Source organism: Rhinolophus hipposideros (assembly GCF_964194185.1).
Source record: "Rhinolophus hipposideros genome assembly, chromosome: 5".
Lineage (NCBI taxonomy): Eukaryota > Metazoa > Chordata > Mammalia > Chiroptera > Rhinolophidae > Rhinolophus > Rhinolophus hipposideros.
Genome location: NC_138051.1, coordinates 33,067,200 through 33,082,427, shown reverse-complemented (window position 1 = coordinate 33,082,427; position 15,228 = coordinate 33,067,200). Strand labels below are relative to the sequence as shown.

The window sequence follows — 15,228 nt, the reverse complement described above, 5'->3', positions numbered from 1 at the left end:
AGAGCAAATCTCCAAGGCTTATCTGAACAAACAGAATCCTCACCCTGGGATTAGCACTCAAGACACCTAAAGCTTTTCCTCTCCTCTCTCCATCTCTGCTTCTTTTGAACGTTGGGCCTTCAACTCTTCCGAAATGTGACTCCGCCAAGGTTGCTACATGGGAAGCAAAAGCTTATTTCCTATTAGCCATTTCCTCCTGTTACCACATCAAAAATACAGACTTACTTTTCATTGGCCCAACATCTCCCCCCTTCTAAATACAGGAACGTGTATCAACATTAGAAATAATAATTTTCATTGTCAGTGGTCCCTGAGAAGTCACGCAAAAAGTTACTTACAGTAAAAACAAAAAGGTGCTTATCACTTTTCTCATTTCCTCACCTCTCAAACTGAGACCGTTACCATCAGAACGACAAAAATCCACTTCCCTTTAATGTCTTTTGTACTTAAAATCTTCAGTAGCTACGTAAGCATCTTATTCAGTAATCATGTACCACCCTAATTCTGTAACTGTACTACACATTTACCCTTCATGTTGCCTACATAAAATGTCGAGACATCTATATTTTGGGAAGCAGCAGTGAATTAAAAGTGCAGGTCTGGTACTAGACTTCCTGGGTTCAAATCCCGTATCCATCGTTTATCTGCTGTGTGATGTTAGGTTCCTTGACGTCTCGGTTTCATTTTCTTCGCTTTAAAATAGACTCCTATCCGTTCATAAAGTTGCTGTATTTGATATCAAAAGAGTAATTCATACATTAAAGTCGCTATTTGAGGCTTACTGCGCGCTGGGCATTATGTTGAGCACTTTCATCTCATTGTGACAGCCAGCTGAAGGAACTAGGACACTAAGCACAGAGATCTGTGCATTGTGGACAATTGAACAGCTACATGGAATGAATGGGGCTCAGAGACGCTAATGAGGTCCGTCCGCTGCCCGCAGGCTAACGGTGGAGCCCAGTTTTGTCTGGCCACAAAGCCCATGTCCTGGACCCCTACGCCGTCCTCTGACAAGGTACACAGTGCTGAGCACAGTGCTGGCACGCAACGCCTCTAATAAGTGGCTTGTTGTTCACCACCGGCCTCTCGCGTTACAGACGACAGCCAAGTCGGCTCTGAACGCGGGGCTCGCCAGTCTCCAGTCGGGCCTTGAGCTCGATGGTCAGGTTTTCCTAGTCGAGGTTTAGGGGTGAGATGGAAAAGGCACCCTTCTTCACACCTCTATTCTCGTCATCCCGAAATTGAGGCGCGGGGTGAGTGGCGCGGGGGGTGGGGACGCATCTGTGTCTGGAGCCCCCTTTCTCGCAGGGAACTCGCAGGCCGCACCAAGGCGGTGGCGGCCCTAGGGTCGGGGGAGCCTGTTTCCAGCCGGACGGTGTCCCCGGGCGCTCTCGAGCGCCGCGCCTGCGCTCTCGGCCCGTCGCCGCGCCGGCCCCGCGGACGAAAGCTTGCCGCTGTCTTGCCGGCGCCTGGCCTATGAGATGTACCGCTGCCGGGTGCGTGCGGGCTCCAGGTGCGTGAGGAGGACTTCAGGAACCCAGTGTGAGGTGGAGCGAGCCCCGGGAAGGGTCGGGCCTTCCTCGATGCCTCCAAGGTGCTCGGGGACGTAGAACGGGGACGCCACGACCTCGGCTCCTTTTCCTTTCCCACTTCCCCGCCGTCCTGACCGCGTCGCACGGGGAACGGGGATCTCTGAGAGGAAGGCGCAGGAGAGGATGCTCTTCCTTTGCTTTGACGGGTCGTGTCACAGAAGGCATGTCGTCCCTGCCTGGGCCCAAAGCAGTTGTCACCCTTGCTTGTCCTTCCATTCCTGGGGGGGCGGGGGGGATTTTGCAGTCGCTGGACTCCGCTCGCCCTTTCGGGGCTGATGGGCGGTGGGCGATGAGGGCAAAGGGCAGATGTCGGGTCCTGCGTACCGGGCAGGCCCCCGGGGAGGGAGCGGGGAGGAGTCAGGCCGGCGGTGCGGAGGGGGAAGACACCAGAACCAGTGTCGCCAGAGATTATTACCCACCCGAAAGTTGTCTAAGTTTCTGTCAGCTCTCTTCGTTTCTTTTTTCATTTACTTCCGTGATATCCGTACGTCGTTTTCGTGGTTGTTAGTTCAAGCGGGAGAACCAGCTGGCTCTCAGCCGTGAAGCCACTTGGGAGCTTTTCGAGAGGAGTGTGTGCAGTCTTTTCACGGGAGGGTACCTTGCTGTTGTGGGGAGAGTTTTCAGATTGGACCGCTGAGAGTCAACTTTTATTTTATTTTTTTTTTATTTTTTATTTTCAGTTTAACATGGGAAAAATTACACAGTGTGGTGTTTGTTTGTTTTTTTAAAATATTATTGGCAAACTAAATTGATGGAGGGCTCGGAGAATAAGTTGAAGTGGGATTTGGAGCTCCATCAATTACTGTGCCTGGGGGGCTGCACTTGGAGTGTTGGGGATCCCTGAGCTCACTTATATAACTAAGAGATGAGATCACTGCCTGCCACCAAAGGTGTTAACAGTATAGGGCCCCCCGGGAGGTGTTAGCCCAGTGACAACAGTGTCCAGTCTTAGCCCTAGTGCTAGGTGATCTTTTTGTGGCACAGGACCTGTAGGTAGTCAATTCTTGTTCTAATCAGAGATGGTTGTCTGTGTGTGGTTGTAGTGGGGGAATTTTTTTTTTTTCCGGGAGTGTTTCATAGAAACTATTCACGGGAAGAAGAAATGTACAGTAGGAATTGAGGAGTCGGGCTCTAGGCCAAAATCTTTCAGTCCCCACCATAGATAATTGCGAGGCTTTGCCCGGCTGGCCTGATAGGGGAGGAGGTCAGCTGCAGTTTTCTGGAGGGAATTGCGGTTCGGGACTCAGCCCTTTGCTCCTGCCAGCCAGGCTGCAATCCTGGCTCAGGTACCTCGGTTCTGAGGACCGTGGCTGAGGCACTTCCCAGGCACCTCCAAGGCCTTCTTAGAAGGGGACAGCCTTGACTTTTCTCCATTTTGACTCGGGACCTTCCCCCCTGCCCTGGTCCACAGGTCCATAAAGAGGTAGAAGTCTTTTGTTGGCCCCTCCTCCGCAGTAAGATGATTGCGTGTACTGCATCTACCTGATCCTCACCTAGTGTCGGTCTGTTTCATGGATCACTGGGGCGCCAGTAGTACTTCTTTAGCCTCTTCCCTGCATTGTTGCCGTAAGTGAACAAAGGCTTGATTACTGTTCTCAGTTTGGCTCATTGTCTTCATTGACCACCTTGACACCTGATTGCTCCACAAGAATTAAATAAATTGCCAAATTCTTGGCTGTTCACTGGATGCATGACCTAATTTTAATTCCTCATTACGGTTGCTGTGTTAGCATGTGTAGGCATTTGGAGGTTGTTCACAGGTAATTTCTCTAACCCAGTGTCAGGAAAATGCATATGAATGAATGGTACCAACATCTGAATGTTACTAACATGAACATCTGGGTTATATGGTGTATTTTATAAATTAATATAGTGGCTCACAGATTATTTTATTTTGCGTAGATTTGTGTGGCATATTTCATTTGGCCTCTAATTAGATTTTTTGATTAATATTTTGGGATTCTATGGGCCAATTGAACGAAACCAGACACTGTTTTCTTAAGAAATTCTGTCTCATGCTATGGACCTTGATCTTGCTTAGTAAATTACCTAGCCACTTTGAGTAAAGTGATTGATTTGTTGTGGGTTCTTCTGTCTAGTGTTGTGTGAAGAAGTATGCCCGGAACAGCCTTCACAAACTTTTTTACCTCTTCCTTCAGAAGTTTCACAAAACAGTATTTATCCTCACTATACGTTATGCAGTCTGATATTTTCTACTCTATTAAACAAAAATGCTTATCATGAACCACTTAGTTAATTTCACAACGGTAGTGACATGTAGTTTGAAAAACACTATGGTAAAGCAACTAGTAGAAGATATTTGCACAGTAAATGAATTATGGGTTTTTTCTCTGTTTCTGATTCAGATTGCAGAAGAGAACCACATAGTGGATATGTTTGTGATTTTGTGTTTAAGGTGTCTTCTAGGAGAGGGCAGTAAATAGCAAATAGCATATATGTTGGATTGGCCAAATCAGCTGGCAAATAAAAACCCCTGGGTGTCTGGTAGATTTATCAACTCTGATTTCAACTAGAAGATTCAGCATTAGAATGAGAGAGCTAAAACAGTGTTTTGTTTTGGTTTGGTTCGTTTTTAATCTCTGACTCCTTGCCACCAAGATCGTATGGTGGCAAGTCTAGGACTAGAACTTTTGTTTTCTTGGACATTTTCTTCCAGTTGTCCATGTTGTCTTTTTTGGTCCAAAGAAGTAATTGAGAGTAAATAGAGTTAATGATGTAGCTAAGAAATCTAACTTTCACAGGTGAGACATTCCATTCTTAAACCATGTCCATATAATTGCGATGCTATAAATCAGGGGTGTCCAAACTTTTTTCAACGTTTTTTACCAAGGGCCATATGCGGTAAAATACAGAAACAGCCGGGCCACTCACTCGAGGTGAAGTACGTATTGCCTCACCTGGTTTATTTAAGTAAACTAAATATATTTTTGGAATTTGCTGCAGGCCAATTAACAATGGATTGCGGGCTGCAGTTTTGACACCCCTGCTATAAATGAATGCAAATACATTAATTTCAGTATTTTAATTCTTAGACTGTTTATCTTTCTAAGCCAAATTTTTAAAAATGACAAAGCAACAAAATATTGACAAATCTACTTAATAGTGAACCAAGAACATTGGAATTAAGTCTATTTAATGTTAAGAAATTCAGCTCAGCCCCATTTTAATGTATCATCTTAATTAATTAAAATATAGCTTAAAATTATATAAATTTTTGGATATTTCTTCTAAAGGCTCATCAATTCTCATTCACATATATGTGTGAAATTAGTTTTATGATTCTAAAGTAGTCATCTAAAGTGATTATTTACTTTTAAACCCAGGAAAAGTCCAAGTCCCCTCCCCTTACCCTTCATATCTTGGCCAAAGGACAGTTTAACATTTCTTTTCATATGAATAAATAATGTTTAAATTAATACATTTTTTGTTTTTAATTTTTAGACATCCGTGGAGTTTAAGAATACTATGGAGTTCATCAAAGTATGTCACTGAAGAATATGATGGCTGAAAACAATTTAAAAATGCTAAAAATTCAACAGTGTGTAGTAGCCAACAAACTACCCAGAAACAGGCCATATATTTGCAATATCTGCTTCAAGCACTTTGAAACACCATCAAAATTAGCTAGGCATTATCTCATTCATACTGGTCAGAAGCCATTTGAATGTGATGTGTGTCATAAAACCTTTAGGCAACTAGTTCATCTGGAGAGACATCAACTAACTCATAATCTGCCATTTAAATGTAGTATTTGTCAACGCCACTTTAAAAATCTGAAGACATTTGTGAAGCATCAACACCTTCACAATGAAACCTACCAGAATGATGTTAAACAGGTCAGAAGATTGTTGGAGGCCAAGCAAGAAAAGCCAGTGTATGGAATGTATCATACTTTTACCACAGAAGAGAGATGGGCATTACACCCATGCACTAAGTCTGATCCTACATACAGCCCTACAAAGAAAAGAAAGAATATTCACTCATGTACAATTTGTGGCAAGATGTTTCCGTCACAATCAAAACTTGATAGGCATGCACTTATTCATACGGGTCAGAGGCCTTTTAAATGTGTCCTGTGTAGTAAATCTTTCCGACAGTCAACTCATTTAAAAATCCACCAACTCACACATTCAGAAGAAAGACCTTTTCAATGCTGTTTTTGTCAAAAAGGATTTAAGATTCAAAGCAAACTTCTGAAGCATAAACAAATCCATACCAGAAATAAAACTTTTCAGACTGTCTCTTTAAAGGTGAAGAGTCCAGAATCTTGTCCCCTTCCTAATAAATTAAATGCAAATCAAGATGGTTTTGAAAATGGTGAGATAGGTGAATCCGAGGAGAATAACCAACTTGATGTCCACTCTATTTATATCGTTCCTTTTCAGTGTCCAGAGTGTGAAGAATGTTTTGAATCAGAGCAGATTCTCAATGGACACAAGTGTTTTCCTGCCAGAGGTGGCAAAATTCCAAGCAATTTCAAAAAAAGCTACAACTATAAAACTATTGTTAAAAAAATCTTGGCCAAACTTAAACGTGCAGGGGGTAAGAAATTAGATAATTTTCGATCTGAGAAAAAGGTATTTAAAAACAGTTTCTTGAAAAACTGTGATCTTATTTCCGGTGAGCAGAGCCCTGAACAAACCCAGAGAACATTTATGGGTTCTCTTGGCAAACATGGAACGTATAAGACCATTGGCAATAAAAGGAAGAAAACATTGACTTTGCCGTTTTCTTGGCAAAGGCACTTCCAGAGCCAAAATATGGGAAAAAATGTGAAAGGTATCCTTACAACAGACAACATGTTAACTATGGATAATTCAGTTAATAATAAAGACATATGTATCTATGGTTCATCGGGTGAGGAATTCTTTGGTAACTGTGAAGTGCTTCAGTGTGGGTTTTCAGTTCCAAGTGAAAACATACATACTGGACATAAGATGTGTCCTTGTGACAAATGCGAGAAAGTATTTCCTTCTATATCCAAACTACAGAGACACTATTTAATTCATACTGGACAGAGGCCTTTTGGCTGTAATGTTTGTGGGAAATCTTTTAGACAGTCAGCTCACTTAAAAAGACATAAATTAACTCATATGGAAAAGATTCCTTATAGAAGATCTCTTTGCCAAGTAGAATTTGAAAATTTGAACAAACTTTTCATGGAACCGAGTGATAATGTTAACTGTCGTGCTCCCCAACAATGTCAGACTCTTGGCTTTCAAAAATATGAGGCCACTGAGTCAGGACAAATACCAGAAATCAAAGTGAAGGCAGAATCAGAGGACTTCATTCTTGGTAGCCACTATAGGAGCAGGGAGCCCTTTCCTCCTGATGCACTTCTGGAATCAGAGCAGAGCCATCATACTCACTGCTATAGTTATCCAGGGCGTGCTGAGAGGAACGATGGTCTTCTTTACCAATGCAGTGTTTGTTCTAAAAGTTTTAGATCTCCATCTAAACTGGAAAGACACTATCTAATTCACGCAGGACAGAAGCCATTTGAATGCTCTGTGTGTGGTAAAACATTCAGACAGGCCCCTCACTGGAAGAGACATCAACTCACTCACTTCAAGGAATGACCACAAGAAAAAATAGTTGTCTTAAATTCAGTTATGTAACTGACAGAAGAACCACCAACACATTTGTGGTCTCTGGCGATCATGTTCTTAAATGTTCTTGTGTCTCTAAAGGAGGAAGCCCTCCCTAGTCAAGTGCAACTTTGATCATCAGTGGCTTGCTAATATCAGTAAAGATGTTAATTCATTAACCTTCCTTTCCTCTATGTATCTGCCTTTTAGAGAGATTTCTAAGGAATCTATAAATGGCAATTACTGAAATGAAAAAAAAAGCCTGTATCATCTAAAACGTATTTTTATCAAAAGGCCTGTATTAGGTTGAATGACTTCATAGGCAATTGCCTGTCCTGAAGAGTAACGTAAGATACATAGAGAATTCATACAATGTTTTAGGAACAGCCAAATTAATTTTTAGAGGGAAGAACATGATCTGATGTTCATAGAGTAAGTATTCATTTCATTTCAATATATACGTTGGTTGTATTGCAAGTGTTATAAATCCATGATGGAGTACAAACAATTCAGCCTCATTCATTTTTTAGAGCAATTATTCCTTGAAACATGCCATCTCCTTTTAGATATACTCAAAAACTGAGGCGGAAAAATTGGGTTTTGGCTTCAGCAAATATTGCTCCACAGTATTTCATTTCTTTTACATTTCATATGAAAGCACAGTTTTGTTCACCCATGGCTCAAATTCCATTGCAAAATTTTGTCTTGTAAGTTTAAAAAATACAAAGGCAATGAAGGTGAAAATGGATAAGAAAACCGTAGCATTATTTTCATTGGTCTTTTCTAATCCTAAGGATAAATATTCTTAGTATTCTGTGGTAGCTTCGCCTTTTTCACAGGTGATTAGTATCAGTTTTTTGCCCAGCCAGCTGTTGTCTTTCCCAGAAGAATTTAAAAATAGGAGAGGCTAGGATGCACCTTCATACATTTATTTACCTTGTTTACTTGTCAGGAATATTGTCCAAGTGCCATAATCTTTTTGATAATATGTATGCGGTGTTATCTTTTCAGAGGAATAAATGCAGTTCATCTATTTGCTTATTAATGATTGATGGCAGTAGTTCTAGACTTAAGACTCACCTACAGATTTGCATCTCCATGAGATTTTTACATTTACTTTAATAAAACTTTCCTTTAATGCCTATTTGAGTGGTCCTGTGACTTAACTAAATCTATTGTTAAGTTTGATCAAAACGCAATGACTAGATTTTATTCCTCTATGTTTTTATCAACATTCTGATGCTAAAAAATGTTATTTTGATCCTCAGTAAATTTTTATTTTAATTAGAGATGCTTATAGAATTAGGGTGTCATTCTTCTAAACAGTACTGTCATGATTTGGGAAATAATCTATGAAAGACTTATAATCAGAAATTGTCCATATTTTTAATAAAACCTTTAAGAATAACATTTCCTAGGAAAAAAATAAGCAGTATCTTTCTAAGGTGAAAAGAACAAATAGATATTTATCCTAGGTGGGTATTTGTCACCTATATAGTGACAAGTTCTCTATTGATAATGGATAAATGAACAATTGTTAAGTTTTGCATCGTACTGTAAGAACTGTCTGTGTGTTTGGGGGGAGGAGAGGTTAGTCGGCTTGCTTCTTTTATAAGTGAATTTTGAGAAACTTGGGTTTAATTTACAGAACTGAAACACCAGTAAAGATAAAAATTCCCAATGATGTACAAATGTTCAGGAGAGTCATATTTTAAAGAATAATTTCTCTTAGGTTTTCTTGCGATATGTTCCTCCAGTGCAAGCAAGATGATGGTTTGCAGAATTTAGACAAAACTTTCCAAGAACACATCTAATACATGAAAGCAAGTAATAACTCGTTCATGTTTCCTGAAAACAAAGGTTCAAGGGTGTTTTCCTTAATATATCTGAAATTACATATTTGGGGATTTTCTTACACTACTAATGTAATTTTATTTGAGGTAAATGTCTCATACACTCCTTTCCCAACCCAAACAGAGAGAGTCCTTAACAGTGTTGTGCCTGTATGATTATTAGACTGTATTTGCCTACGTGATACTACCGTACTTTTTTTGGCCCATGCCTTTTTAAGCTGTTTCATATTGAAAGTTGAAATATTGTAAAAATTTTGTCAAAGATGTACTGTAGTGCTATTTAAAGTACCTGTAACAAAATACTTATTTACCTTTACTATCACTGCAAGCTTCTTGTGGAAACTATAGGAATGAAAATGAACGGTATACATCCATGATATGATTAAACATTAGATGTTAATTGATGATTTGCTGCATGCCAGAACTGTTAGTGTTGTTGAATCAATTACTTTGGTTTCCTGAAAAAATAAACTTTATAAATCTTTAAAGAGAATTAAATGAATTTTTTGTTTGGGTGATTCCAGACTGTATCATGATTATTTACTGAAGTAGTTCGATTGTCTGAGTTAGTGGAGTTATTGTTTCTTGTTTTGTACTAGCATAGGTTCTATAATTTTAGAACAAAATGTGCGTGTGTTGAAGAAAAGTAGATGGTGGTTAAGATTATTGAAAAATTCAGATTTCAGAATATTTTTTAAATAAAGTTTCAAATTATACAGTTTGGACTTTTTTTTTAAGGGAAAAATCACATAATACTGTATCAAGGTAGTGATTACTAAACACTTTCCCGGGCCGACTCCAGTACACCATCTGCATTGAACTTCCTAACATGGATATTTAATCATTTACTTTTTTGTTTATGTTACATTTCTTTGATAGCTTCTTATCACCTACAAAAGGATATGTTAACTCCATTGCATGTTACGTGATCTACCTGCTAACCCATTTATCCTCTTTGGCCTTCCTCACCAGATTTGTACTAAACAAATACAGAATTAGTTCCTCCAATGTGTAATATTCTATTCTTGCCTCCATCTTGTCTACTTAGTCTTAATTTAAATTAGATACAGACTCTCTAACACTCTTCAAAGAAAAAATTTAGTTGAGCCAGATTTTATTCATTTTTCTTCCATGATTATGAGAGAAAACTAAAGTGTTTAAAACCAACTTGTAGAAGACAGATTTCAACTTACATATTATGTAAGATAACCAATTAGAATGCAGACATCTTCAGGACATAGCAAGTCTTTGAAGTCTGGGTATCTTAAGAATCCTTTGTTAGAAGTAACATTTGCAAGGACTGTTTTATGATGCAGAATATCTGCTTTTTGGAAGCTGCAGGGAAAGGGAACATTTAATTCCTGTCTTGAGATTTCTCTTATTGCCAATTAGAAGGGCTTAGAATTTCAAGGCTAGCTTCTAGAATTCTATTAGCACTAAAAGAAAAAATTGAAAGAAAATGGTATAATGGTATTATTAAATGGAAAATGAAACGTAATATTTTTGCATCTACATTAGCAAACTTTATTCTCTGAAGTTTGACCTTAAATACTGCTTCCTCTGTAAACCTTTCTTATTTTACACACACTATCCACTGTGCTCCCACTGCTTTTTGTTCATAACTATTGTCACTTTTGACCAGTGGTATTTCCTTGTGGTTCTTGGATGCTCTGTTTGCAATTGGCACCGCATGAAGGTAGTGTGGGACAGGGAGTGAGAGAGATCCAGAAACTCAACAAGAGCAAGGAACAACTTTCCCAGAAGCCTAATGGAAACCTTACTTCTCTCACCTGCCAAAATTGCCACATTCCTGAACAAACCACTGACAAGTGAGATAGCATTAGCTGGAACTGGTGTTGAGGCTCAGCTTCCGTTTGTTTCAGGGTTGCCTGAAGATGATACAGATACTGGTCAAATTTGAAGTCGTGTTTGAGAAAAAAGGTGGGCATGCTTTGATAGGCAATCAATGATTTCCACTGTGTCTATGTTAAAAAGAGCGGTTTGGACAAAACATCTTTAGTTTTATCTGTTATGCTGGTTACTGTTATGTTTTGCTCTTTGCCTTTTTATGGTCAGAGTTGTTGAAAATTTATACCTACTTGGTCCATTGCCTCTTCAATCACTAACTTCTTAGCCCTTTTTTAGTTGTGTGTTCCTCACCACCTCCTGGGAGCTGCTCTATCAATAATCATTGCAGTTGGTTGGAACCACAGCTCTTTCTTACTGTATCAGCCAGGTAATCTCGGTAGGACTGACTTTAATTGCAGCTGCAGCAACGAGTCATGATCAGTATCAGAATATTCATATCTTCCTGTCGTGCGGGGCAGCCTGTGGGGTCTCTGCTCCCACTCCCCACATAAGAACGCAGGACATGGTGAGGCCAAAAAGGAACACTCACGGAGCCATAGGTAGGGAAGTTGTGGGGACAAAACCCCAAAAAACAGTTTCCAGGCTCTCGGCCTCACATAGAAAGGTGCTGGCTCGGGTAGTAAATGGCCATCAACTGTGATCAGATGCCAGCAGCTGTGGCTAGTTGGCCGTCAGCTGTAACCCGTAGGCCATTGGCCACTAATATAACGGCTGTGGCTACGCTAGCAGAAAAGGAATGGGGGCTAGCGAGAAGATGTGGCTGGCAAGCACGGACTGCTGTTAGGCAGATTATGTAGATCCTGCTTCCTGTGTCTCCAGCCTAGCCGCCAGCGAGAATATATTGGTTTGACTTCCCTACCTATGGCTCCGTGGGTGTTCCTTTTTGGCCTTACCGTGTCCTGCGTTCTTGGGCGGGGAGTGGGAGCTGAGACCCTGCACGACAAATGGCGCAGCGAGCAGGGTGCCCTGCGCGACAGAAGTCATACTACTATATTCTCGCTGGCTCAGAAGCGAGAAGGAGTCACACCGTCCGCAACCCTCACTCCGCCGCTTGCTGGCTCAGCCACCGTCTTCTTGCTAGCCCCCATTTTTCTGCTAGCGTAGCCACAGCAGTTTTAGTGGCCAATGGCTCCCTGGTTACAGCTGACAGCCAACTAGCCACAGCTGATGGCCATCCAATCACAGTTGATGGCCCTTTACTACCTGAGTGAGGACCTTTCCACCTGAGACCGAGAGCCTGGAAACTGCACTCCTGGCTCTGTCCCCACACTCACTTTCCATAATGACCATTCAGGAATGGGTAACCCAATTCTAAGCCAGTCCACTCATAGCATTACCTCAGCCAGAGTAATTGGCTCGAGTGAGCACTGACCTAAGTTGATGTGATCACAGTGAAACCTTGCACTTATTTCAATGATTGATGGATAAGTGAGGGTAGAGAAACTCTCCAATATGATACCATGACAAATGCTAGTCTGTTGATGAAGTCAAAACACAGAGCAGGGTAGTGTGGGAAGGGCAGGGAGAGCAGCGCCGAAAGAATCATTGAGAAATGGAGCTGGTAGCCTGATCAAATGGCCTGAAGCCTAACTTTATATGTATAGATTGCCTTTATTTAAAAGCCAGTTTGAATTAAATTTTCTTAAAACAACAGCAACAATAGAATTCCAACTAATAACTGTCACCAATTGTCTCCAAACCCATGGACTTTTTGAAGTTATTGTTATTTTAGCTTTCTTTGAAGCATTTCACACTATTGACAATGTTGGATTTTAAACTCTTCATTGTTGATTACCTCTTTCCTTTGCTTTCTCCCTTTATTTACAAAACACATTATAGAAGGCTTGTAAAATAAAGGAAAAACCATAAAATACAAATAATTTTAGAATGTCCAAACCGATCAGTCAAAAACTAAGATGGGTGATATGAAAAAAAGAGAAAGTGAGAAGGAGAAAGATGTTATTTTCTTGGTGTAGAATTAACTCCTGGTCATTTGCAGAATGTAAAAGAATTTATGAGACATTTCAAGAGTAAGACAAGACAATGAAAGTCAAGAAGAGAGAGAGTTCTGGCAGAAGTTTTGCCAGGGCAGTCAGAGAGACAGCTGCGGAGACAGAGGGGCAAGAGAGACACTGGCAGAAGTTTGTCAGGGCAGAATCTGATGGAGACAGCTGCACCAATGAGAAGGAGTGCTGGGGTTTTATATCTTTCAATGCAGGATGTAGGGTGCTTGTCAGTTCACAGGGGGACTGCCGATACAATTGTCTTCTCCTGGGAACAGGCCAGTTCCCAGGAGAACTGTTCCCAGTTCCCAGGAGAACATCCATCTATGATGGATGTCAGCTTGCAGGGATTTGCTGTTGCGATTGGGAACCGTTCTGTTCTCACCTATGATGGATGTGAGGTGCTTGTCAGCCTGCAGGTGCAGTACTAGCCAGGGGAGTTAGACCAAGTAGTTAATGTTTAAGCTCGCTCCTGTTAGCCCACAAGTTCACTCCTGTTAACTCTTTGTCTCATCAATTATGGTACTGCATTTTGTTGTAAATACACTAAATATTATAAATCAGAATCTCTCACATAAATCACTAGAAAGCTTACTGATCCAAAGCTTATTGGCTTAATATCCTCTTGGCAATAAAATTAAAAGATAAATTATGAATTTAATAAATAAGTAAATTTGCCCCCAAAATCTGCAGATTACCACCTGGCTCCCCCTGCTTGCTCAGACTGTCCCTCAATAGAATGGAATCATCTTTCCTTTAAAAACCTACTCTACCCTCTGTCTTCTCTGTTGTGCTTTATGGTCCCACGGTTCTTTCTTAGGATGAACTTCTCTTTATTCTCTTTTCAGTGTCTTCCACATTTATTCCTTTTCATTTATGTTGCCAGAAACCAAATTTAGGCCTTTTTATTGTTGCCTTAGATTTGCAATAGCCTCCCAAATGGTATTCCCATCCCCATGTTACCTACTCTAACCCAACTAATATACTACTGTAAAGTCATCTTCCAGAAGATTTCCAATCAATGGTTTCCCATTGTCTTCCACAGTAAATACAGTCTGCTTTCCCTATCTTTCAAAGCTTTTGACATCACTCATTCCTATCATGCCCCCGCATGACCTGCTTCCATGACTTTATCTACGCTGTGACTATACTAGAAATATTGCCCCTGGTGTTTTTGCTTATCAAAATCTTACCTACTTCAAGACTCATAAAAGCTATTCAGAAAATTTTATTTCACCTCTTTTTTGGTAGACTACATTTGTAAATAAAATGTCGAAAAATATGATATGCTCAAAATCTGTTGCATCTAATATTGTGACTATGCAAATTTTCATCTTTAGCTCTATAAACAAATTTTATACAATAGCATGTAGAAGGAAAAAAGGACTCCGCGTTTAATTTCCATATTGACAGACTTTTGTTTTTTTCTTTTACGGATGTTTATTTTCAAACAAGTTATAAATGTTACAAAACCCAAAAGTTACAAAAGGGTATAAAGTGGAAACAAGCCTTCCCTTAACTCCTGTTCTCCTCTCCCTCAGTTCCTCCTTCCTAGAGGCAGTGTTGCCAGTTTCTTGCCTGTGTCCATCCAGGGAAAGTCCACTGGAGATACATGTTTAATTATGTAAGGATTTGGGAACAGTAGAGTTGTGCATTCGAACACAGTAATAGAAAACAAGCAATTCAATTAAAAATGGTCAAACAATCTAAACAGAGGCTTCCCTGAAGAACATATATGGATGGCAAAAAAAGCACATGAACAGATTCTCAACATCATTAGTCATGAGGGAAATACAAATTAAAGTCACAATGAGATATAACACATAAAGTGGCTAAAATAAAAAGACTAACCATACAAAATGTTGATGAGGAAGAAGAAGAACGGGAACTCTCACATGCTGCTGTTATGAATGTAAAATGGCACAACTACTTTGGAAAACTGGCAGTTTCTTCAAAAGTGAAATATACTCGTATACCTACCATATGACCCAGCCATTTCACTCCTAGGTGTTTACTTAAGAGAAAGAAAAATGTCTGTTTATATTAAGATATAAATACACAAATGCTCATAGAAGCTTTATTTGTAATAGTAAAAAAAACTGGAAACAGCCCACAGATTGTTCATCCACAGATGAGTAGATTAACAAACTATGGTATACCCATAAATAGTATACTATTTGGCGATAAAAAGGAATGAATTACTAATACATGCATCAACATGGATGAACCTCAAAATCATTATGTTGAGTGGAAGAAGAAAGAAAAAAGTACATACTGTATTACACTACACATTTGTATAACA

General features: G+C 40.0%; 1 protein-coding gene across 5 annotated transcripts; it reads left to right on the top strand.

Annotated features, from left to right (window-relative positions):
• The first annotated feature begins 904 nt into the window (after positions 1-904).
• ZNF770 (zinc finger protein 770) lies at positions 905-9,770 on the top strand. 5 transcript variants are annotated; one of them, XM_081048469.1, is made up of 2 exons: positions 905-1,015; positions 5,055-9,770. In XM_081048469.1, the coding sequence occupies exon 2, from the start codon at positions 5,096-5,098 to the stop codon at positions 7,190-7,192; it is 2,097 nt and encodes a 698-aa protein (XP_080904595.1). In that variant the 5' UTR covers positions 905-1,015; positions 5,055-5,095; the 3' UTR covers positions 7,193-9,770. The 5 variants fall into 5 exon arrangements, with proteins under 5 accessions (XP_080904595.1, XP_080904596.1, XP_080904593.1 ...); XM_081048470.1 differs by lacking the exon at positions 905-1,015 and adding an exon at positions 1,197-1,253; XM_081048467.1 differs by lacking the exon at positions 905-1,015 and adding an exon at positions 1,399-1,594.
• The last annotated feature ends 5,458 nt before the right edge of the window (positions 9,771-15,228 follow it).

What these genes read in the sequence shown, in the direction of transcription:
- ZNF770 (XM_081048469.1), top strand. Translation starts at nt 5,096, where the DNA reads ATGTCACTGAAGAATATGATGGCTGAAAACAATTTAAAAATGCTAAAA.